Consider the following 25,358-nt stretch of genomic DNA (forward strand, 5'->3'; position numbering starts at 1 on the left):
CCACCCCTAGTCCGCTGCTTTCTATCACCAACGGATGTACTCGGTATTTCCAGGCTCTCCAGGATGCTCCGATCGATGGAATGCCTCTTAAATTTCTTCCTCGCAGTTTCTAAAGCATACGATATTTTTCTATAATGAGTTTTTGTGAGATACTGTTGCACCTGTGGCTCTTTGGTGCGTAAAGTTTGCTATTTGTCTTTTATTTTCAATATCGACATCTGGAGATCTGCAATTTTTCACAGTATAATAAACTAACAAAAGATTTAACATAAGCGATTAATCATCTATCTAGCTTTGAACAAAATTTCCTGCATTTTTTGGCATTCCAAAAGTACACACTTCCAACTTTTTATGGGAAATGATCATTAATAATCATACTATAATTGTAGTACCATATTCGTCTGTCAAGGTTACTAGAATTGGAAATCAGTAGAATGCAAAAAGCTTCCCATTCTTCATCTAAGCACTTTACAAAAATGTCGTTCAAATCTGCAAAAGTACACCAATGTAAATTACTAAAGTTTCTATGAATTGATTATTTCCACAAGCAAGACACGTTTTATATGGACCTTTTAGAAAATTCGTCAGTTTCTAAAGGTTGGATAGGTTGGAGAGCCGAATTGCAGCATCGATAAATTGGAAAGGGAGGATCTTCTGAACTGTTCGTTCCGATGGGACGATTTCTCGACGGTCAGGGTCGGCTATTATGGTTTTCCTCGAAATCACGTCGTGTAATCGCCGTATTTTACGAGCTGCCGCGAACTACGGACTATTAGGTCGATACAGCCGCAAAACCTAGGGCCACGCTACTTCACAGACACGTTGATTGCCTCCTCCGTCGCTAATTTTTTCTCTTCTCCCTCCCAACAGGGGTGCAAGATCGCAATCAGCTGCCAATTGTCATACTACTCTCTGACAGAAGTCACTGAAAATATACAGAACCTTAACATGAAGAGGAATCTAGTGGTTAGTGCCAGCCACGACGACTGAGCAGCTCATAACGAAAATTACCTTTGCCTACGTTTTCCCCCTTTCCAAAAAACAGAAGAATAACTTTAATCTCTATTCGATGCACAGTTCAACGTTTTAAACAAAATTTTCATCGTATTACACAAGTCTCTTCTTGATCTATAATTATCTATAAATTTATATAATAATAATTTATAATTAATATTCAATTTCAACAATATATATCTCAATAACAATAATATTTCTCCTAAAATGTGACCTCCAAGAGATGTAACACTTAGTTAAACTTCGTCACAATCTTCTTTCTAGAAAATTAATTTTTTTAACAGAAAGAATGAAAATTATTCGGATGAAAATTATTCTGACGTTATATTAGTTGAGATGGAAATTGTTCTATCAGATTGCAACATATTTTCTTCCATTTCAGTGAAACAGCTGCTTAATTTCCTTATAGTTTGAGAGTAAAACGCGGCCAGAATGGATACGTTAATAACGGTGAGAATCGTCGCAGAGTTTCTGCCGGACGTTCAATAAAATTCCCCGTGAACAGCTTTCAAATTTATTCGGGTTCGACGCTCGTCGTCGTGACGAGCAATTAAACACAAAAACGAGAGGGAGATCCTCGCCACTGGGGGATGACGGGATCACCGAACAAGATCGATGAAAGTTACTTGTCTTTCAGCTCAGAGTATATCAGTTTCAACCGTAGACACCAGAAAACCTGAACGTGAAACGGGATCTACCTTCATCCTGCTTCATTGATGCCTCTAACCACACCAATTGTGGTCTAGTGAGTTACTGTCCAAATTGATACTTGAAATCTATTTGAAAATATTAAGTGGAATTAATAAGATTCTCTTTGCTAGAGAGAATTTATCTTCTCTTATTGTTCTTTTAATATTAATTCACAGTAATCTTCAATTATTAAATTAAAATTAAATGAAACACTTTTTCATCGTTAGATTAAATTAGAATTTCTTTACAGAAATTGATTATATTCGAGATTATAGCAGTCCTTTTGGAAATATCAAGGCTAATCGACTTTCGTTCAGTAGATCTGAAGATATTAATAAGATTAAATATTTCAACCTTTAAATTTCTATATTTTTACTTATTTTCATGATTTAAATATTCAGTTCTCTAAGATAACGTTTAAAAAGTTCTGTGCAGTTGCAGTATCGCAGAATTGAACAAAAGTATAAGTATCATTTAATTTTTCTCACAGAATCCGTTACATCTCTTCAAAAGAAGAAATTCTTCTTTCGAACTTAACCACGAAAACAATTACGTGAGTACGTATGAAGCCAATATTTTGGTCACATCTTAAGTATGAACAATCCTACTAGTATTCTGACAAATTAAATACACATAACCGTAAATTAATTTACCAAAATTATAATAGCAATTTCTCTTGACGTTCTTCTTTTTTATCTATTTAATAACTTATGAAAGAGATGAAACAGGATGGTTCATGGAAGAAGCTGATGTCTTCTAGATCCCCGTTCGATCAACGTCGACGATTCGTTTCCCTTTCAATTAATTCTTAAGTAGAAGAATCGCCTCTCCTTCGTTGAACGAAAGTAATTCTCGCATGGAAGAATAGGCGGCTGGAAGGAGAGCTAGCTATCTTATCGAGGAAATTCGTTCGAGTGATTCACAGCGAGAGGGCCCCGTCGTGATCCAAAGTTAAGTCGCTCTCTCTTCGTTGTCATTCCCATCGAGCCTAAACGTCCCACTTCCGGTTCGGCTATTCTAGCCTGGATCGATTGGAGAGACCGCCTCGTGTCAAAAACACTCGGCAGAAAGACGTTGCCTCGGCGAGTCGAGCCGGATCCTCTCTATTTGATTCATAAATTTCAGAGCGGCGTCTAACTGAAACTGCAGAATCTAGGAAAGATTATATCTTTATTCTATTTATTCATAGAAGCTTTTATTCCATATAGAAGAGTTATTTTAAGTAAAACTGGTAAAAGTTCAAAGAGATTGATTCAGTGAAAGTTAAATGGTACCTTATTCTTATCTTCTTCGATGTAATAATGTAACTTTGCTATTCAAATATAGCCACATATTTTTGGCTCTGCTTTTTGTTTATATTTTATCAGAAATATCCTTATTTTAACTAATACCTAATTCGACATACTGTCCATTGCTTTATTTACACTTCTAAACCAATTTATACCATGCAATAAAAATTAAAATGCAATTAACTATACAAAATTGATCCACAGGAAATTAGCAGATCTACTTGATTTCATGCCACGACTTTCTATTCCAGTTTCTGTTTTATTTGATTTGTTGAAATATCGCTCAAATACAATCCTTCTTACTCCAAATTTGCTCATCCTTTTTCCAAACCAATCTTTAAAATAGTCTTCAATTTCTATTTTATAAGGATAGAGCTTCTTTTTAGAACTTTTTAGCCACTTCGTCGTGGCTAACAGCATACGCAATGCAGCAATAATTAATACAATATTTATCCAGTTTATCTCGCAGACGGTTTTTCTTCTCGGTTTGAGTTAATTTGGCTCGTTAACGCAACAGGGAATCGCGAGGACTTAATAATTCCCGATGCATGCCGGCCCTGCTACTCGACCTGGAGTACGATGCTGTGATTGGACGGCATTTGAATGAATGCCATCCGGCATTCACACCTTTTTTCAGCCCCTTCCTTTCAGCCGCGACCCCGTCCATCGTGAAACCCCCGATGTACTCGAGGGTTACGGTAGTTGACACGCGAGCAGCGTGAGCGTGTGCTCGCGTGTGCTTTCCACGTCACGCACACGAGCTAACAACACCGTATCAATTCTCCTCTTCGCCCTGATTGTACATAAAATTATGCAAATTTTCAATTTGTCTATATATAATATAATATATAGGATCTTTTGAAATTTAAAGTATTTTGCAGCTCTAGCGTGACTTTTGGCTTGATATTGTTAGTATTCAGAATGAAATTGTATTCATTGTGTTGTAGAAATCGATTTTTCTCTCTGAGTATCTTGGTACTTTGAAATAATTTTTGCCTGGAAAGTATTAATTGACTCACTTGAATGTACCGTAGAAAATATGAAAGAAGAAGAAGATATTTTCCCCTAGAATCCAAATATGTTGAAAAGGTGTTTCTCTAATCTGAACCACAGCCACATCAGAGACAATGAATGGTATCGATTATTTATTACAATACAGAGTTTCAGTGCACCTGTGCCATTTTCACGAAAACGCCTTCGCCACATCACTTAGTACAGATTTGCATCGACGAAAATTAATCGTTGTCTGGCTGGAAAAGTGTGTCAAACGTCTCAACCGATCGATTATTACGTTCATCAAGTACGTCGTGCCGATTGGTTCGTATTATCGTCCATTTGGCGACTCGGGGCTCCGCCAATGTCTGATATGACACTGTTAAATTCATTTCCTAAATGCGACACCTCTAATAAAAGAAAACTACAGGGGAAAGCTGTGATAAGTCATACTTTTTGTTTTTCATATGAGAGCTACTTTAATATCTCATATCTTGTTAACAATTCACGTATATTACCAAATTTGTATTTTTATTAAAATTGGTTATGAGTGAGATCATCAAATATATTGATTTCTCAAAAGTATTATGGTAAGTTAATTTTTTCATAAATCTTTATGGGCTTGATATTTTTAATCAGTTATACCTTTAGACTAATTGGGTTTTTCCTATCTTTAATTATATTATATCAAAGTATATCCTTTTAATCACTGAATAACATCAAGATCAATGAAACTATAGCATTACCATGATACAATGAAGACATGTGTTTTTCCTTGTAATCTTCAAATGTTCTAAAACAAATTATTTCAATTAATCTAATATAAATTAACTAAGAAAGAAATAAAACAATTTCTATAAGTGTTTGTTTAAGACTGACGAAATGGAGCAAAAGTTGTGCTTCCCTCAAGAGCAGAATTAGCTTCGCGAAGATTGCCAGCTCCTTAAATTCATCAAGATTACAGGTTCCTTCAGAAATCTCCAAGACACTCAAGTATAGAAGTTATTTTAAACTTTATACGCGATTAAATTGCCCGTGGATTCGTCAGATTAAGTCCGTCGATATTTTCAGAAATTCTCACTCCATGGTACACCCTAAAACTTCCAAATCCATTAACACCTTATTATCGTCATCTAAAGAAAAGTGAAAAGACATAAATTCTAATATATAAATAGAATTTCATAAGTTTCAATTATTATGAAGCCATCTCTAATTAGTTTATTTAATCTATTAGACGTATTCTTTCCTATCTATTTACTTTGAATTAATTTTGTTATTAACACTAAAACTAACAAGCTCTTTCATATGTTCCAGATAGTTGATTGGAATTAATGCAATATATCCAAAATAAGTGTTTCTATCCGAATAAAACTAAAATATCAATAACACCAAAAATAAATATCTATTTCTAATAATTGAAAACTATAGTAGAAACATATTTTTGATAATATGGGATTGATTAACAATATACTGAATCTTAAAACTGTTCCTCTGTAAAAGACAGAGAATGTAACTTATGTTCCTCCCTTATAGTGTTCTATTGGAAAAACAAAAAACCTGATTCCAATTATTTTGATAGATAGGTAATTCTAGCGTAATAACATTAACCCTCAACTGACACTGTTGCATCATGGATGACTGCGATAATTTGTCCTACATTTGATGACTTAACTTTCATTTGCATTAATTAATAAAAATTAGAAAATAGAAATACAATTTTTATACAAATTATTATGCTCACTACTAATCAATAGAAGATTCAAGTAACTTTCTTTTATATCAAAAAAGAAGAAATAAAGTTGTTTTGAAATTAATTTTATAATCACTATACTAGTAGAGGCTTAAAGTAACGAGGTTACACCAAAGTTGAACAGAAAATTGAATATTCCCTTTAGTAATCCTTTTCGAATGGAACACCTGTGTGGATACGGCCCTGATACGCATACGTCGATCCAGGCGAGCGTGCAGCTTACATACGAATAACGACGGCGACGACGACGCCGTCGACGAGGACGAGGACGATCGAGGACGCATTACATCCCCACCATCACGTACTACGAAATACTACGTTCTGTGATGCGGTGCAATTAACCCAACGACCCCTCACCCTTCTACATCCTACGTCCTCTTCGCCCCCTCCAACAGACTTCGGACCTGCAGGGGCGCAAGTCCGTCTCTTCTTTTACCGCCCCTACCGGCGCTCTGACATTTATCCATTCGTTCATTCATCAGAACACACTTCTTTAACCGGCTCTCGCCGTTCGAACCACGTAACCACGTTGATTCTGCCTGGTCAGAGTCTTAGGTTGCTCTGGTATTCAACTTCCTATTTGCTTTCATTCAGCTTCACTGAGACAGGTCTGATAAAACTCCTTAGACCAATTAAATTAGAAATCTTCTATCAGAAATTATACAGGAGATCCCCTATTAGATGTATTTTAATCTACAAAAGAGAATATATTTTTATTTTGTTCTGAATCCTGAGTAATATTCTTTGGAGAATTCAGTCTTAGTTTGTTAGATTTTTATGTACAATCATTTAAAGTCTACAGTCTCATCGGGGAAAGTGTTTCCTTGAAAGTTATTCAATAGCTGGTAAATAGAAGTCTACTTGTGATTACTGGAACATTCTGTATTTTTCTATGAGCATGAGTTAACGAATCAAGATTTCCAGTTCCTTAAGAATATTGTAAAGTACTTGACAGAAAGTAAGACATTGTTTTTTTTATATATCAGAGTACCAAATGTTGGGAAATCCACTTTAGGACTTTAATGAGAACAAACAGAAATCTAAATATCTTTGTGAATTATTCCACAGACAAATTGTACAATGCCTACAAAAGGTATTGTTCCGATGAAATGTTTTCTTTTATCAGGTTCTGAACATTTCATTTTCATAGTATCAAATTTTAGTAGTCATATGAAAGTACTAAAGAACATGTAATTTAATACACCTAGACTTAGACTGTAAATGCTATAATAAATATGATGGTCTGCCTATACTTTCTGTAGCCAGAGGATACACGATTGATTTGAGATACTAATCTTATATGTTTTGATTGTTGAACTAAATAGATAGCTTCGTAAGAATGCATTGTGTTCTTTGAGCTTCTGGTTTGAGTAGAATGGAATGATGAAGAATAATTAGGATGTGCGATGCTTGCACTGGAGAGAAATACAGTTTGAATTCTAACACAGTTACTTAGGTTAATGAATCTTTTCTTTTATGTAGAATGTTTAAGATATCCTTATTTTCTTTTTTTACTGCATTTTCTTTTTCATTTTTCATAATAACAAACATCCAATTAAATGTTGGAACATTTGTATGGAATGGTTTTCATACATTAATTATAAAAAACAAAGTATTGATTACTATATTAAAGATTCAAGAAAATTTCTTTAAAAATCTTAAGTCATATTTATTACAATGTCACATAAATACATGTTTCCTATTTCAATAGTAACTGAGACTTATTTCTATGCCTACTTATTATTTTAATAATTTTAAGCAACATATACATTTATTTAAAAATTTTACATAACCTTTTCTGTACAGTATTACATAATATATAAGAATAAAAAATTAAAAAATTCAAATCCATATTTGACAATTAATAACTCAAATGACTTAATGACACAATAAATTTCTTATACGTATATCTAAATCTAATTATAGAATTAAATAATTTATTTACACTGAATATGTTTATCAATTATCAATTTTATATTATAATCGACAAATAATTATATAGTTTTATTCATTCAGTTCAAATAAAATTTTCGCGCCTCACAACGCTATGCAATATGAATTGTCTAACCTTAAATTGTATACTTATGTTACCTCAATATTTTTTATAATATGTATGCATTGAAATAATCTTTTAACTTCGGAGTTACATTTGTAAATGATCAACACGAACATTTAATTATAAATAATCAAGAAAATTGGAAGGTACTTACCATCGTATTCACATGTAAATCTTGACGTATTCACACTGCGCAATGATATTCTTCATGGCGGCAATTCCATCCAAGCTATGCCTTTTACTTTCTTCAGAGTCCAAGGCTTCTCCATATCGCCAACACTTTTTACAAATCACTCCTTTTCAATCACGTATATTTTTTAACTTTTTACGAAAAATCACACAAATTTTATCATACTCAACACGAAACTCTCGCGTGCGCGGTCGTATAACGACTGAAAGCAGTTAAATGCTTTGAAGCGATTGGAGGATTGCTTAGTTTGCAATGGCGCAAAAATTTGAATCATCTCAGATATAGGTGGATGCATCAAATTGAAAATTCTGAATTTGTTTCAATTCTTGAAAGAGCTCTCAAGTACCGAATCACTTTGAAAATGATTTAAATGATTTAGTGACTTCGTTTTTGGAAAGATAATAAAACATTTTCTAAATTCTATCTTTACAATTTAATCCACTTAGTGTTCAAAATTTACCAAAAAGATTAGTTATATTTTGGTCATTTTCGTGACTTTTATCCAAACATGTTTAAATAAATTTATTGGAACTTAACTTAAATGAATCTGTTTTGGTAAATTTTGAGCATTTAATGAATCAAATGAAATTAAACGGAAATTCGATCCTTTTTCAATAAAATGGTAAAATATTCTTAATTTTCGCTGATCGATTTCTTATATTAGTGATTTAATAAAACTTTTAACTAAAAGAATAAAATTAAATAGTCAAAATTGGAAAAGCTATATACCTAACAAAACTAGGCTAAGCTATATACTTAATTAATTAATCACTAAGCTATATATTTAACAAGATTTGTAATTACTTCCAGATTAAAATTCAAACGTCCATCACAATTCACGATAGAATAACTTTTCTTTCACTTTTTGCGTATCGTTTCCCTCGCAAAATGACATGAACAGAAAGATACATTGAGTGCTAAGTGTATTATATGCTTCGTTTATGATATAACTTTATTTTACAACATCGACCGGTAGAGAACGCCACTTAACACAGTGAAGTGCTAACACATTTAGGGTTAGGCATTCAAATGTCAGGAATCAATTAGAAGTTATAATATGTGTTTCGGATTTTTAATAACGTGATACAGCAATTTTTACAAAGAGACTTGACAAAGAATATAATCGTAAAGTAAGTATTAGTTGAGTGATTAATTAGAGCGTATCTAATTTTATATTTTCAAATATATTAGGTACTTGTGATCTTTCTTACAAAGTTCGAAATTATATCATTATCAAAGAGTATTTCACTTACTGTTTATTACTGATTAATTTAACATCTAAATTAAATTTTATTATTGTAATAAAATGTTATATTAATTGTCTTTTATAAATCAACGAACATCTTTTAAATTACTTCTTTGTTTTATTATAAAGCTGAATAGAAATAATCATAAAGATTATTTAAGTTATAGTTTTACTGTATTCTAAATTCTTCTACGGTCAAGTACCATAAAAGATGAAGAGATGGCAGTGATAGTATGTTTTCCTTTATAAATTTTCTCAATGATGATCTCGGTTGATACATATATCGATCGATTTAGTAACCTACTTTACCAATATCTCTAGCGCATTTTTATCGACGATTATCGGTAATAGTTTCTGTCTTTTCTTACCGACAGTTTGCTAAATGTATATTTGCTCATAAAAGTTACTTTCATTTTTGATAAGCAATACCATATCTCATTTCAAAGTAATATATTTCTTTAGCTTTAAATTGAAAGATAGAAGGTATATTTCATTTTGAGTCCTATTTTAAGTTCACTCCCAACAAAGCACTTCTGTATCCCTCGCTTTCTAAATTATCGAATCAGCTCTTGAATGCAACTCGATCAGAGTTTATCTGTTCCTTCGAACTCGTTTCGCTGACCAAGCTTGCCCCTGGCTAGGAACAGGAAACAAACTTCTGGTAAACAGGTCAAGAAAAATTTATAATCTCTTTAGAAATTATTCCGAGATAAAAACAGCGAAATAATTTTTCCCAGAGCACGTAGGTCAGCAATTAGTTGAAAGCGAATTTTACAATAACCAATGTTGTAGAACCTTAAATTTAAGCGCTTAAAGGTTAAGGGATCGTGTCTTATCTAATAAGAATGTCTACCTTAAAGCCTCGGTTTTACGTTTCATTAAAGAACGTTCCAGCAGCGTGCACCTGTACAGGGTGCTCCATAATTATGGCGCAAACGTTGAGGCGGAAATTCTGCGTGAAACAATACGTCGATAATATAGAATAAAAATAAATAATTGACAAAAAGTTATTTTACGTATGGAAATAAGTCGAAAATGTAGAATAACAGTTTTTCATGGGACGCTATATTTCCAAGAAAATGAAATTTGAAAATTTGTCAAATATACTTAAACCTAGCTAATTCTGAACTGTAGAAAGCTAAATAATTTACAGGAGCTTGTTCTACGTAAAGATAAACCAAAAGTTAGAATAAAAGTTTTTCATAGGGCGCTCAGTTTTCAAGCGGATGAAAACGTGGCTTTGGATGAGAAAACTTTATTTTACATTTTAAATTTGTTTTCTCACGTAGAACCGCTGCTTTACCGAATGTACCATGGTTACTGGAACACCCTGTACTTCACACGAGGCAATATCGCTGAAGCGACCCTTAAAAAATGATTTTCGTCATAATCCACCGGCTCTCCGCAGAATAATTTGCCCCAAGACGATATCCTAAGGAAGCCAGCCTGTGGTTTATAATCCGCCTTGTATTTCCATACAAATTAACGACGCACTTCGGGTCCTGGACACGAAATTTCTGGCATCTTTCGAGACCAACAGAGAGGGAGAGAGAGGTTGGACGCCTTTTTCACGACACAAAGGAAAAGCCGGCTATTTGTCTGCCTCCCCTGGCTGGTCTCTGTTATTAAAGCCCTTCGTGTCTTTATTTCACTGGGCCATTGTCGAGCTTGGGAAAAAGCTTGTGCCGGAGTTTGCCTCTAGTTTGATAGCCCCAAAACAGAAATGGGAATTTCAGACGCCTTGTCTTCCAGAAAATAAGTTTAGCCCGCAGTGTCTTTAATTTGATAGAAGATGGACGCTTTATCGCAACTTTTTATCTGGAGATATAATTTCTAGTATTTTCTAGGGACATTTTTATTTGCTACTGGATAATTATTATAGTGGTATCGCTTTATGACTGTTCTATGAATGAAAATAGTTACATGATGAAATGTTTAACCGTTTCCTTTGACTTTCTCAAATTAAAGTTTTTGTGACAAACAGAGCCCAAATAAAATGACGAAATTGTGTGTGACGAAATTTAGTAAGTACAAAGTTTACGAGTGAGAAATAGATTAGGATGGACTGATGTTGAAGTGTGAAGTTTTAATAGAGTGTGCAGGTACTTTGAAACAGCTTAAAATAACATTTCAGCAATGTCGTCATTGATCCAGACTGAAAGAAGGAAAATGGAATATTTCATGACGGCCAGAGACCATCGAGTGGATCGTTGGTTGGGCTTTAACAATGCTGCTTGTGACCGAGACAACAACTTATTTTCGTGTAGTTCGTGAAACTTGAATGTAATATCGGTACAAAGAGCTGAGAACTAGGCCAACCACGTAAATGCTCTTAAATGAAGCGCATTCCTGCATTCAGACAGGTTTTTTTTCCATACAGTAGTCACTCAAAGAACAACACTTCATGGGCCACATTTACTCCATCTATTTCACTAGTGAATTTATTACAAATGTTCAGTTTTAGTTAAATCAACAAGATTAGAATATTTAAAACATATTTTTCTACGTATCTTATTTGGGATTCGTTTCGATAGAAATGTTACAAAACTGAGGGAAAAGTATGAAAATTCTAAATATCCAAAAATTAGTTAAACGCACAAAATTAAAATATTTCGAACATATTTTGCCCTTTTCTTTTGAGTCCATTTATCATAAAAATCTGAGTTTAAAGATATTAGAGGAACAGTACGAAATTCTAAAAATTCCAATTGTTGATTAAACTCACAAAATTATTTAAAAAATATTTTACATATAAATATTTCTTGTACATTTAGCATGAAAAATATAATTATCGAAGGGTTTTAGAGGTATCTTGAACAGGCAACGAAGAAAATTCGAGGCTGGCAAGAGCTAAGAGACGACCCTTCTCGTTATACAACTTTTAATTACAATCGGTTCGATTTCCTTTTTACCGGAGTTTCCATCTGGGGCTTCGTTAAACACAACCGTGGAGCTGACACTCGTAACGTCCACTTATTTTTCTCTCCGCGGCCTTTTCACAGTACTGAATATCCCCCTGACATCCTTAATTAATGACGGAAATACGTTGTTAGTTCTTCGAGTGGTCGAGCTCCGCGACTGTCGTTTACGTATCAGTTTTCTCCTCCCTTCGAGACTTATCTCAGTCATTGCGAGCCATTCTCACGTTCAAACGAAGTTTAAGCTATCTGCAGCCACTGTTTAAATATATTCGTAAACTTCTCTACATTTCAAGTCTGCCATCTAAATGTGGATTTGAATAGAATAGCACAAAGAAGATAATTTCTTCCACTCTAATTTCTTCCTATTTATTTATTTCTTCTTCAGTGAATTTGAATGGAGTGAGATGAAGATAATTTCTTCCACTCTAATTTCTTGCCATCTATTTTTTCTTCATTTATTACATCTAACTTAGATTTGGATAGTCAGAATACTGTCTATTACTACTTTTACTTGTTGAGTAAATAACATGGAACTGAGACCTATTACTCTTTCAGTGTAGGAAGAATCTCTTCACTTCAAAGTTGCCTTTCTTTGTTACTAAAATATGTGACACATTAATACATTTTGAAGTTTTTGACAGGTATCTTAAATTATGAAAAAGAAAACCCACGAAAATTAAATCACTGTTATCATTGAGGTAAGTATCATTCTTTGAGATTTTATTACAATTGTCTTATATTAAATGTTGTATTTAACAGCATACTTAGTCTATCCATTTAGTAATATGATAAATCTATAATAAATTTATAATAACAGTGAGTCTATCTAGTATATAAATAAAATATGAAGATAATTATCTTTGTCCAATTTCTTTGTAGATGTTATCTTATATTGGAGAGTCCCTGTGGCTAAGCTCAGACCTTCTAAATAGCATTCTGAAGTTCCTGGAATTAAGGTGATCTTCTAAGCTTCTTAGGAGAAGTGCAAATGAATATTCTATTTCATGCTGATGACCCTTTAACCGCGTTCTCAGCGTCTCACGAATCACGGCGGATAAGAAATTGGCATTGTAGCGTTTATCAGCGCATCAGCTGGTATCTCGTACTCTCATTAATGAGAATTATGTCAAGGAATCGTATCGATTAAAGCTTAGCCTAGATACTCGACGACGAGGCGTCGCTTCATTGATTTACTATCATGCGTTGCCTACAAATTTACCACTCAGATGATGTTACTTCAAAGCGCATTTTTGTCTTCTCGCTGGGAATGAGCGTCACTGAAATAGCTCAAGAAGTTAAATTGATATAACAAGTCTGTGCTTCATCTGGGCACATAATATTTCATAAATAAAATCCTCTTAAGATATGAGGTTCCTTAGTACGGATTTATTGTTCTTAGATCCTTCTGGGCCTACCTCCTGTTTAGTTTAAATTTAATGTCTTCTTATCAAGGATCACATCTACTTGCTATAACAGATTTATGCTTCATTTGTGGGGATGCAATATCTTGTAAATAAAATCTCCCGATTTTGGTTCAACCTTTTGTTTAGTTCAACTTGGAATATTGCTTATGGTCAAAGATCAATACTACTTCTTGGTATAATAAATCTGAACACAGTATTTCATAAATGAAATCTTTAGACGCGAACCTCTGGCTTTGTGTCTAGTTAAATTTACAATTTTATTTATTATTACGTATGCTGATATTGGAAGAATGTTGAAGTCTGCGTTAAACTTGGCAGTACATATAAGCAAACGATAAACTGTAGCAACAATAGAGTCATTAAAGTGTAATATAATGAATATAAAAAAATGAAGTGATGAGAGATTATATTTCAAATATAATATAGATGTAGGAGAAGATAGGAAGAATCCATCTCGACGCTCTTAATTAAAATACGTCAGTTACTATCTTTATTCAATAAATATAATATTACATCATAACATAAGGAATATCGTGGTGTGTAATTGTCCTCATCCAGCTGGACAGCTCGCAAGTAGCTATTCTTGCGAGTGGTCCCAGCGATTTGCAAATATATCTCTATATACGTGTACTACACACGTGCGTGCCGTGTGCACACGTACACGTATGTATACATATACCATCTTTAATATAGATCTTTCTTCTCTAGAGACAGCACAAACACGTAGTATGTTACAATATCGTTACAAGGACAGTCACGGATCTCCGGCGATCGTTTTTTTTTTTTTAATCTAATTCTCCGGTGTTCCAACGCGAATCTCTTGGTGGTGACGTGTTCAACAACCATCTTGATATTTTACTTTCTTCAGTTGGCCCACTTGGAGACAGGTTGTCCCTTAGCCAGTAACTAGTGTTTTCTTCTTCGAAGATTGATACTAGTGTCTTCACATACGAGATTTTTCAGATTATAGGATTTTCTACTACTTGTACTTCAAAAATCTTAAAAATAATTGTACTTCAATTTTTCTTGTTACAAAATATTATACACTAATTTATATTTTCTTAGTGTAAAGCATAGTTAAATCAATAAAAATAACGAATAGAACTAAAGTTAAAAGGAACTAGAGTGTATTTTTTATCTCTGTCCCTATAGTTTCTCCATTACCAGGACATGCTATTAATCACATCACCAACGATTTACTTGTTTATATCATAAAATTCACCGAGTACTTGGATTAGAAAACTAGGAGGTCAACAACCTGAGCTTAATTACAGATGCACACAAATGCATCATCTGCGTTGGAGTCCCCTTGCAAAATATTACTAGCAGAGGAATAAAATTCCCAGCAGCAGAATCGTCAGTGAAATTTTTCCTAGCATATATCTTCTCCAAAACTTACGAATAAAATAATAACTAATTAAAAAATGTAATATATATAAATTGAAAAATTTATTTTGTATATTTTTTCCTGATACTTTATTTAGATATCCCTAATTTCAAGAAAGAGCCATTGATAAAATTTATAAAAATGACAAATATTCAATAGATAAAATTAAAAACACCTTAACAATCGTATAACAAATGTTTATATAAGCCACTCTAGGCTCGATGAGTTGTTGAAATAAGCTGGTCACGAGAAATTGAAACCTAACCTCTTCTCTGACCAAGAAGCGTACTTCAATGAAGGGTTTGGTTGTAAAAATTCGCGTGGAACCCGTACGACGCTTCTTCTCTTGCTAATTAGTCTAATATTTACACGAGTCTGTCGTACAGCGGACGCCTGATCGAACCTTTTCGTCTCTCCAACCGGATTCGCTTAGCAAAAGTAAAAAATAGGTACTTTCCAGCCTTCAGGCTCAACTAAATCATGTCCCCGCTAGAATTGGAAGAGCGTTGGAAGTCACCAGTGGTCTCTGGCGATTGATTTCATTTTCTTTCATCACTCTGTCTGGAGAAGGAAGAGAGAGTCTTATCGTTTAACGTTTTGCATATGAAAATAGGTGTATACCATTTACATTATATATCTCACGCTATCACAATATACGGTCTAAGGTTAAGTCCAGTTTTGATATGTACAATATAATATATTATTTATAGTATTTCACACGGTGAGTCCATTTAGCTAAAACATTTGACGTGTATTCTACAAATCATCTGTTTTTATGGGGCAAACTTTATTGTCCTAAGCGAATTAACTTACTAGTTCTTAGAGGAACTTAGAATATTTAGAAGATTTATGAGAATTTATATTAGTTTACTTGTAAACTTTTCCTTACTTTCTATATTTAAAAAAAATTAAAAAGGAGCTTTCCAACAACCATTATATTGTTAAAGAATCAGAATTAACACTTCCCACAAAATTGTTTCAATTCACCATTTTGTCATCTGGGTCTTTTTAATCAATTATGAAATTTGATCAATTGTGAAATTGAAGGTATAAGAATCTTTTTTGATTAATTTCCATCAACAAACTATCCATTCTCAAAAATAATCTCAATCATAAAGTCATTCAAACGCATAAGCTAAGTGGAGCACCCTGTTCACCATAATCCACACTATTCCCATGCGCCTCGCGCGAGCTGAATCTCTACCTTTGTACAGATTACTAGTCTGTAATGCACTTTGATCGTTTGATTGTGTCGTCAGTTTGTTTTGGCATGCTTCTGAAGCCAGGCCTCGTCCGGTAGTCCCTTTAAAGTACCTGGGAGTAAAAATTGACTGGTGTAGAAACGTTTGAATGGTTTTAGCGACGGAGACCGGGCTTCAGAAATGATTTCTAACTCCTACATGTTCCTACAGTCGTGTAAGATGATTTGAGGAGCATAGGAAACCTTGTGAATCTAACGTGAAGTCAGAGGACACAGCGAGCATGTATAATTTCTCTTCTTATGTGGACTCTCTCTTCCTGTCCCTGCCTGCCTAATTAGAAACTCAACTAAAAGGTAGAGAATGGAGCACAGTGTGATGGCCTGGTGTGTGTATGTACACTGATGCTGACACAGTCAACATCACCGTGGCGTCTAAGTATGTACACTGAATTGACCATGGAATACAAGGTAACAAATGGGGCAAGAAGAACACGGTCCCAGCGCCATCTGTAGGGCAATTCCCCTCTCTGATTCCAGTGGATTGCACGAAGACCCGAAGAGGTAGCATCTGCCAGGGCAGTGTCCTGTTGAGAAGGCAGGCAAACGCTTCTGCTGGGCTTACGATCATTGGACGAAATTTACGTTGAATGTTTCCACCTCCATGGGTTGTAGACTCACCCCCTGGAGGCCGTCCTTTAGCCTCTGCTTTGTCTTGGTGCCGGTTAGCGAAGTCTTGGTTACATTAAGATTCGCTAGTTTGAAGAACGAAGTCCCTTGACCAATTTTCTCAGTCAGTGGACAGTGTTTCATGGCCACATCCACTCCCACAGAGCAACTATAACCTTGTCTATGGAGCACCATCAGGGCACTATTCACAGGGAAGTGTGGCAGCTTTTGATCGTGATTGGTCCTCAAATTTAACAGATGCAGATCACAGGGGAAACTTTGACTTAGTAGCCTAACCTCTGGTGCCATCGCTATGTCACCTTCTGTACCATCTACTACGAAAATGTTCACAGGATAGTTGAGAGCATTGCTTAGATGATTGGCAAAGAGGGAAGGCTTGGAGTACTTGTCCTTTTCCCCGGTGATGTCTTCTAGCAGTAGCCAGTGCTTGATGACAGTCCTACGATTGTCCAGAAGACCTTCACCCATTCCTCTGGAGTCATCATATAGCGTTCTCCTGTCTAACATCACTTCTAGCCAGCCTGGCTGATAACTGGCTGCTCCTTGGCAGTGATTCACCAACAGAGTAAGTCTGTGATTGGTGTCTTCTATGTAGGCCATAGTGGTGATGGGAAAGTAGTTACCTTCGATGCCAATTCTCTCTATCTTCGTCCTTTTGATCATCTGGTGACCGTTTAGGTCTGTATAAAACTCTGGAGGGTCACCATTCAGGATATCAGTTTGTAGACGCATGAACATTTCTGTTTCACGGTTCTTTGGCGGAGTTTCAAAGTCCACAATATTTCTCAGATAGATAGCCTCGCCTAGTCCGTCGTCTCTGTGATAAATGGCCACATGGTGGCTCAACAACTTTCCATATTCGACTGTCAGCCTCGAACTCAGGCTTCCACTAACGATGTAGATCTTTTGATGAGGGGTGTACGCTTCAAGAACGTCCTTATCGATGTCTCGAAGATTAGGATCAGGCATGAATAAATAGGCCCCACTGTGGAACTGTGCAGACGGATAGGCAGCGAACTGAATGGCGCATTGCATGATCTTACCAGTCGCCTTTTTGGTCACCCTCTTCAGGAACCCGGTCTGACCATCGAACAACAGTTTCATCCTTTGGTTTTCCAACTGAACGTCGCCTACTTGCATGGGTTTGATAGGAAATACGTTGTCCTTGCCACATCTGCTGCAATACACTGTGGAAATAGCCTCCATGGGCACCTTATCTACCTGCTGAAGATGATACGTGGCTATGGACAAAGGTTTCAGTTCAACCACAAATAACAAAACATAAACATCGTGAGTAATGCTCGTGGCGTTCATCACAGGAGCTATCTGATACGGAATAGGGTTCTTCTGTGTATCCAGAACCCTAATTTTGTAGGAAGTGACTTTGAGACTGATCACCTCCTGCCTGGGCTGAGCCAGAGGGTTAAATAGGACTATCTTCTTAGTTTCCTGACCATTGATACCAATGGGTATCTTTTTTGGTAGCTTTTCGTAGCTGTCTCTATCCGACTCAGCCAAAACATACACAGAATTAGGCTTGCTGGCGCTTCCAGCTAAGGACTGAATGGCGAAACTCTGGAGACTGGTCGTGTCTGAAATAGATTCGAACAGTTTTAGAGCATAGTCCTTCATGACGAAGGACTTGGAGGTACCAGTGATGGCATCGTGATGTTGGAAGAGACCTAAATTTCTCCTGGCTTTCACCAGTTTCTCGAAGTAAGTCTCATACAGCATGAAGTCTTTGCCAGATTGTTTGGCCACGTTTAGAGCTATGGTGTAGAGGATCTCAGCTGATCGGAGATTAGCTTCCAACTCACGGTCCAAAATTTTCATGTACGGCCTCGTAGTGAAGTAGCCGCTCCAATAGGCTGGTCTGCCCTCGCTGAAGATGTCGGAGTATACGAAGAAGTCGCCCTTCAATGTTGGGAACTCCTCGATTCGTTTTCTGATCTCACGGAAGTAGTCTTTAGGCGTACCGAACACAATTTCTGCATTGTACTCTTCTTTTCTACTGTTAATGTAGTCCATTAGAATTTTATAGTTGGTGTACTGTTGGTCCCACTCGATAGCATGGTCGTATCTGAAATAGAGTAGAATATGGAGCTAGTAAATACTTTATGCAGTATAATGTTTCACATTTTCAAGGAAATTGGATTGCAATACGAGTAAACAGCTTCAAAAGTGATAATTATCTATTTAATTCTCTAATTATTTCTATCACAAAATTCGAATTAATCCTCACCTAAAATCATCTCCAAGCGGCATCAACACCACATTATGCGTGAACAGTGACCCGGTCCTAGAATACTGTTCCAGAAGTAGCTCAGCCATCTGTTTGACATTGTTAGGCGTAATCTCCACCGCCCTGACCGAATACTCGGTATACTCTCCACGAATTTTCCTAAAGTCGAAGTTCAGACACACATGAGGATGTGGACCACAGGAATGCTTGATGTTGTAGATATCGAACGGTTGATTGTGAGTCAACATATCAGCCTTGCCGGTTTGATCCCAGGGCTGTATCCAGATGAAGTCACCGTACTGTTCCTTGGCGAACCACTGCTTCCACGCATAGTGTATTCTCTGAATGACTGTACCAGAAGCTCCAGAGGCTTTCAGGAAGTATGGTATAGTACCACCATGACCAAAAGGGTCCACGGACCAACCAGATTCTGGGATCACGTCCAGGTTCGTCTTCAGCCACTGGTGACCTGGAATCAAAAAGACATGAATCGGGACAATTAAAAAACACCAGTCTGCAGGCTGTGAATAGGGAATGAAGAGCTTCAGGTTGCACAATAGTTAGCAACGCCGCGGAATAATCGGCTTTTCTGGTATGCCGAGTACTGGCAAGCCATCCGGCCGTTTAATGTCCTGGGAATGGTTAGGTGAATCTTTTGAGGCTTCTGCAGGTCTCATTAAGACAGACACAGGTCTTGTACAAATCAAAAGGATCGATGCGAACAGCGTCGTTAAATTCGAAGAACGTCTTTTGAGTGCCGTTCGTTCGTACCGCCGATCACGAGACACTTATCGCCGTGTAAATATCTCCGGGGTTCGTTTAAAAGCTCATGCTCCACGGGAGAACAGGAGCTTCTTCTTGAGCGCTTTCAGGCGAAACAAGTAGAATCCGCGCAGTATGATTCGATGCAAGTTCCTTATAAAAGTGGAAATCTAAGATATGTGTCTATGTGTGTGTTTATGTTTATCGATTATTCTCGAAACGGTTGGGTCCAAAAATTAATCTGTATTCTATCTACTAGCGCATTTCCAGAATTTTCCAGTCGATCAAATAAATCATCTATCAGAAGTATGGTTGATTTAGGAAACAGTGTGACTATTTGGGAAAAAGAAGAACGAGATAGGAAAAGATGGTAACAGGTTTGGTTGGCCATTGTACCAGAGGTATTCAATAATTTAGACTCGATTTCTCACGGTGGAGACCCGTTTCGATACGTGGTCGTAGTGGACGGTGTAATCGCAGCCTATTTATCAGTTCTCACCCTCCTAACATTCCTCGCCGGCCAAACAACCCCCTTTGACCCTGTGCAACAGGGGGGAGTTAATCCACATCCGTTGCCACAGGATAGAGACTGCGTTTCGGTTTCTCGATCGACAATTTATGGTGTCATATGGCTCGCAGTGCCTCTAGCGTCGATTACAGTAACTATCCTTAGGTCTACGACTGCTTATCTACGTTTATTAACTCCATAAACTGCGTTTATGGTCGAGCTTCATTCTCGCTGATCGTCTGATAAAAATTAATTAGAAATTGTTTTATGAACGGAGTAGAGTTTCGTGATTAATTTTATAGGTCAGAAATTGTACTATATTTCATGGAGAAACGTGAGTTGGTCGAGGGAAGAAACGATTTAGAAAAATGTGTACATTGCAGATGGAGAGAAGGAACACGGTACGGTATTCGATGTGCAATCGTAGCAAGGTATTTCTTTATTTTATTCCGACGTCGCTTTGGTCTTTGTATTTTCGAAGGGAAAACGAATTCACACGGGCTTCTAGTTCCCCTCGATAAACGATCGTTGATCGAATCCAATGAAATGCTCGCGTACAATGGAATAGAATTCTCTGCGATCTGCGCGACTTCTGACGTGGAAAATGAACTACTGGGCAGAGCCGAGCTTTTGGACTGTCGTGATAAACTGTTCTTTTTCTTTTTTTTTAATCGTGAAACGATTCTTTGACTTTTTCATGTTTATGCATGAAAATTACAGAATTCGTTTCACATAAAAAGAAACGAGAAATGCGAAATTTAATAAATTAAATTCGAAATACCGTTCCAAGAACAGTACGTAATTGAGTTAATACGGTTTTAGGAGAAAGAGGCAAACGGAGACAGGTCCAATTATCAGGCTAATGCAATCGTCTGAAGCGTCCCCGAAATTCCTGCGAAACCGAATTCGTATTCAGGATTCTCCTATGCGCATGGCCGAACATCAGAACAGCCCAGCAACAACAACAACAACCAACAGATGCACTTGCTGTGCATGCAACGATGTGCAGCTAAGCGTGCGTGTTAACGCACGCTGTCGTGTGGATGCAGCCTGTTCTCTATGGGCTCTTCCTGGCCTAAGTACAACGCTCTTGCGGATTTAGGTTAGCTCATTAACGACCAACATTGCTCTCCAGCAATATCTCATCTGCGATCTTCCTTCTCAATCAATTTACATTTTCCAGTTCTGCTTTTTGGCACTGCGATTTCGAAACGACTTGAAAGTGGATTGGAAAACGAAGGGGCTCGTTCAGTTCAAATTCTCCAACCATTCGCTCAATATTTTTCCCACGACGATTCTACCAATTCTACGAAACTCAAAGAGGTTTCGAGGTTTCAAAGATCAGCCACTAAGATAATAATAGCCACGTAGACTCAAATGACAAAATGCTGAATTCAAACAATTTTCTGGGAACTGTTAATTCTGATTCTTTAACATCATAACGGTTGTTGGAAAGCTTCTGTTTAATAGCCACGTAGAAAGACCATATGCCTGGCCATTAATTTGTACAAAGTTAGAAAGATCATAGACAAAATTAGCATCATCACACGCACGCGTTATAATTTTCCAATAAGAGAAATACATTGCAGGAATAACACCAACCATACGACGACGACGTAACTTGGATTTCTCATAAAAACGTGGAAACAATACTTGCTGGCGTTTTTGCAAAGAAAAAGATTGAAACACCGGATTAATAGGAATAGAGAGAAATGGTAATCGAAAATGGTGGCCGCGGGGCTCGCTCTGCGCTATTCCCCCGGAAACAATAGGCAACCCGTGAGCGTCACGCGTGCAAATCCAAGTGCATTTCGTTGGGCGTGGAACAATTGGAAGACCGCTAATGAAAACGACCGCCGACCGGATCAGATTTAATTTTATTAATAACCAATACCATCTATCAGGGCTAAGCTACCAATGAACGAAGAGCTACGACTCCTGGAGTGATCTTACGCGTTCGATTTACGGCACATAAATTCGTTGAGGCATGCCTTATCGTGTACCCCTTAGGGACTTCCGACTGGCTGACCCAAATGTTCCATCCGGATTGACCCAGTTTCTCCTCCGAACGTCCTCGAGGTATCTGTCTGGTTTATCTGCACGGAAGGCAACCTTCCGTTTCGAAGTTTCAGTTTTATCGTTGGAACGGCGAACATTCCACGAAAATGCGAATTCGGCAAATTTAACTTATTAACCAGGGAACACCATTTAACTGGAGCAACTAGCGTTTCTAACCACTTGGACATAATTTTTTATTCCAATCCTAAATATTTTAATCCATCGATTTAATTTTGATAACCTGTGCGGATAAATTCCACGACATTTATACTCGTTGCGGTGAAAATCGACATTTTCGAGATTTTGCGACAGAAGAGGAGTAACGTTATATAAAATTAGTAAAAGTTTTCGTTCGTGGTTATTCGTTAACCGTAACAGATTGAACGAATCCCCCCTCTCGCCAGACTACGCAGCTTGTTTGTTTCAATTATTGAAAGCTATGGATTGAAAGCAAGATATAAACAAAAAAAAAAAAAAAAAAAGAAAAAAGAAAAATGATAAAAAAACACAGGTCGCAATTCTAGCACTGTGTTTTATATTTTATGAACGAACGACATTCCAACAGCTTTCATAAACATTAATACTGCGAAGAGAAGCAGTTAGTGTTTATATTTCATCTTGCTCGTGGCCTTCTCTACTTTGATGAAGGGACTTGATACGCCACTAGAAGCGAATTTATGTTGAGAAGAATCTCAACCATTTTCTACCGAATTATTTTCACCAGAAGCATAAAATAGAGTCAAATTTTCGATAAATTAACAAGACTTATAACCAACCTTTTTCGTTTACACTCTACTGTACTCATCTAGTGTTCTATTTTATATTTCTTGCTGTTAATTGTTTATTGTTCAATATAAAAATACGCCATCGTGAATCTATTAAAATTTCAATGAGAAATTAGCAATTGGTCGGTGCAAGTATTCTAACAATTTCTCAATTAAATAAATGAAATAAAATAAAACGAGGAAGGCAAATAAATTCGACAGAGTCGTAGCCCGTTTCGTAGGGGGTGGGCAGGCGAGTTAAATGAATAATCGTGACAGTGGTTAAGCGTTCCTGGCTCGAAACTAATTCGAGTTTCCTAATGCCCGATGTCGCGAGGACGCCAGCAATTCCTGGGGCTAGGGCCGGTATTTTCGATTCAGACGCGCGCTACTCGAAATCGTTCGAGCGTGCTTAAACATTAACGTCCACTGGCGGATTGTTACCGGTCCGTTAGTCCGTACGATCCGCATTCACAGAGTCATCGGTGGCCGCCGGTCGTAGCGTCGAAATTGCGTCAATTATTCGAGGAAGCCGGCTTGGCCCGCAAATTGCGCGTTCCTCGCTGCTTCCACAGAGTTTTCAGTTTATTGCAGACGTTTCGAAGGAACGTCCCCGACCACAAATCCACAGAGATCGTAACAGGATTCGAAGAACGACGAGTTTCCCATTCAGCTATTAAAGCATGCAAATAAGAGGAGTCAGAAGATCGATGAAATTAATTAACGCGTTTCTTCAAGAAATTCCTTTTACCCGCGGATGGCATGTATCTCGTTGGAATTTGTTATATGTTAATTTGCTTACGTTTAACTTCGCGATTGGACGCGATATTTCAAACCGAATGTAATATCCAGACCATTGTGGTAGAGCTGCGTCTATCTCAACCGCGTTTATTGAAACGAAAATTTAGTTCACGCCTGATTAACCGAGCCTTTGCCGATTGAATTTGCCGAGAACTTTGGATCTTAATAGCCGAAATAATGGTATAGAAACACTAAATCTACATTTGGAATTAATATTACAATAATTATATATTTATTTGATGAGCGATTTCTAAGATATTCATCGATACAGATTTGCACGCGTCTCAGCACTTTCTTCTATATCCGACTGTTAGCCGACTGAACAGTTTCCCTTCGTTTGTCTTCGAGACACCGCGCACACATATACTTCCACACACTGATATTCACATGCAAGTATCACTACTACGCATTCAATCTAGTGTAGCACATTAAATTATACATATCTCGATAGAATTCATTGAACGTGAGCTTCTATTACGCGAAAACATTATTATTAGATGGCGAAGAAAATTGATGAGCTGCTATTATAGGAACCGCAATTTTATAAACTGTCCCACTACGACCACTTACTTAACTTCATAGTTAGGTATAGTAATTCAATTGTAATCTAGTACTTATGTGGACTAATGTAAATTTATATTCATGTTAAATCATCTTAAATGAAATTTCATATGCAGAAGCGAAGCTATTTAGTACAATAAGTATGGAGGAAACGAGGCAAAAACCGAGACCCTGGCAGACTTGCTGAGGAGCCATTGCAAGGGAAAGTGTGTACAAGGAGGTTTGAAGAGCAGGGGAACGCAGGAGAACTCGAATGAAAGGGTGTGCCGTGGCCTAATGCGAGCGAACAAACCATTAAACTACACTCAGCCGGTACTCCACTGATTATAACCCATTAGACATGACATGTGTGCATTAAACGAGTTATCGCGCGCGTAGACTGTTCCCTGCTACACGATCGGAACCATCCTGCTGACTGACACGGATGAACCTAACAATTCCAATGGGAGAGACGTTCTATTCGGTGACTTAAATTGGAACAGACTATACTATCGTGTAATAATAAATCTCTGCTTTTTTTTGACGATGTTTGACGATGTTTGACGATGTTTGAGCACGTAATTCGATCACCATTGGATCTACGAATTTTTATTTTCTATGATTGTTATAGCAGGACATTGTGATGCTGGAAAATTGATTTTTAAACAGCAACGAGCAATGATTTCTGGAAAGCTCTTAATTCCTCTAGTTCCTAAGGTATGAATCATTGTTAAAAATAAATTTACAGAGAAGTTTAGAGAAAATATTTTTGCACAGTATTCAAATTTATAATTTGCCAATTCCTTAGGATTAAATGTCCAATCCTAATCATCAA

General features: G+C 36.7%; 1 protein-coding gene and 2 long non-coding RNA genes across 9 annotated transcripts in view; 1 reads left to right on the forward strand and 2 right to left on the reverse strand.

Annotated features, from left to right (window-relative positions):
* Nucleotides 1-1,303: 1,303 nt before the first annotated feature.
* LOC125386542 lies at nt 1,304-8,779 on the reverse strand. The gene is made up of 2 exons (XR_007226794.1): nt 7,947-8,779; nt 1,304-6,429 (listed from the first exon to the last, which is right to left on the reverse strand). It is a non-coding gene; the product is annotated as an uncharacterized LOC125386542 (long non-coding RNA).
* Nucleotides 8,780-11,090: 2,311 nt separating this feature from the next.
* On the forward strand, nt 11,091-13,530 carry LOC105666935. The gene is made up of 3 exons (XR_007226884.1): nt 11,091-11,252; nt 11,363-12,847; nt 13,029-13,530. It is a non-coding gene; the product is annotated as an uncharacterized LOC105666935 (long non-coding RNA).
* Nucleotides 13,531-14,040: 510 nt separating this feature from the next.
* Nucleotides 14,041-25,358, reverse strand: part of LOC100651185 (alpha-mannosidase 2) — a 167,767-nt gene continuing 156,449 nt past the window's right edge. For all 7 annotated transcript variants that reach the window (XM_012319571.3, XM_012319572.3, XM_048413455.1 and 4 more), the window contains 2 exons: nt 19,091-19,559; nt 14,041-18,928 (listed from right to left, as the gene is read on the reverse strand). In XM_012319571.3, coding sequence (XP_012174961.1) covers nt 16,786-18,928; nt 19,091-19,559 — 2,612 coding nt within the window. In that variant the 3' untranslated portion in view covers nt 14,041-16,785. The remainder of the gene's footprint in view (nt 18,929-19,090; nt 19,560-25,358) is intronic.

This window comes from Bombus terrestris, chromosome 16 (genome assembly GCF_910591885.1).
Source record: "Bombus terrestris chromosome 16, iyBomTerr1.2, whole genome shotgun sequence".
In the NCBI taxonomy this organism is placed as follows: Eukaryota; Metazoa; Arthropoda; class Insecta; order Hymenoptera; family Apidae; genus Bombus; species Bombus terrestris.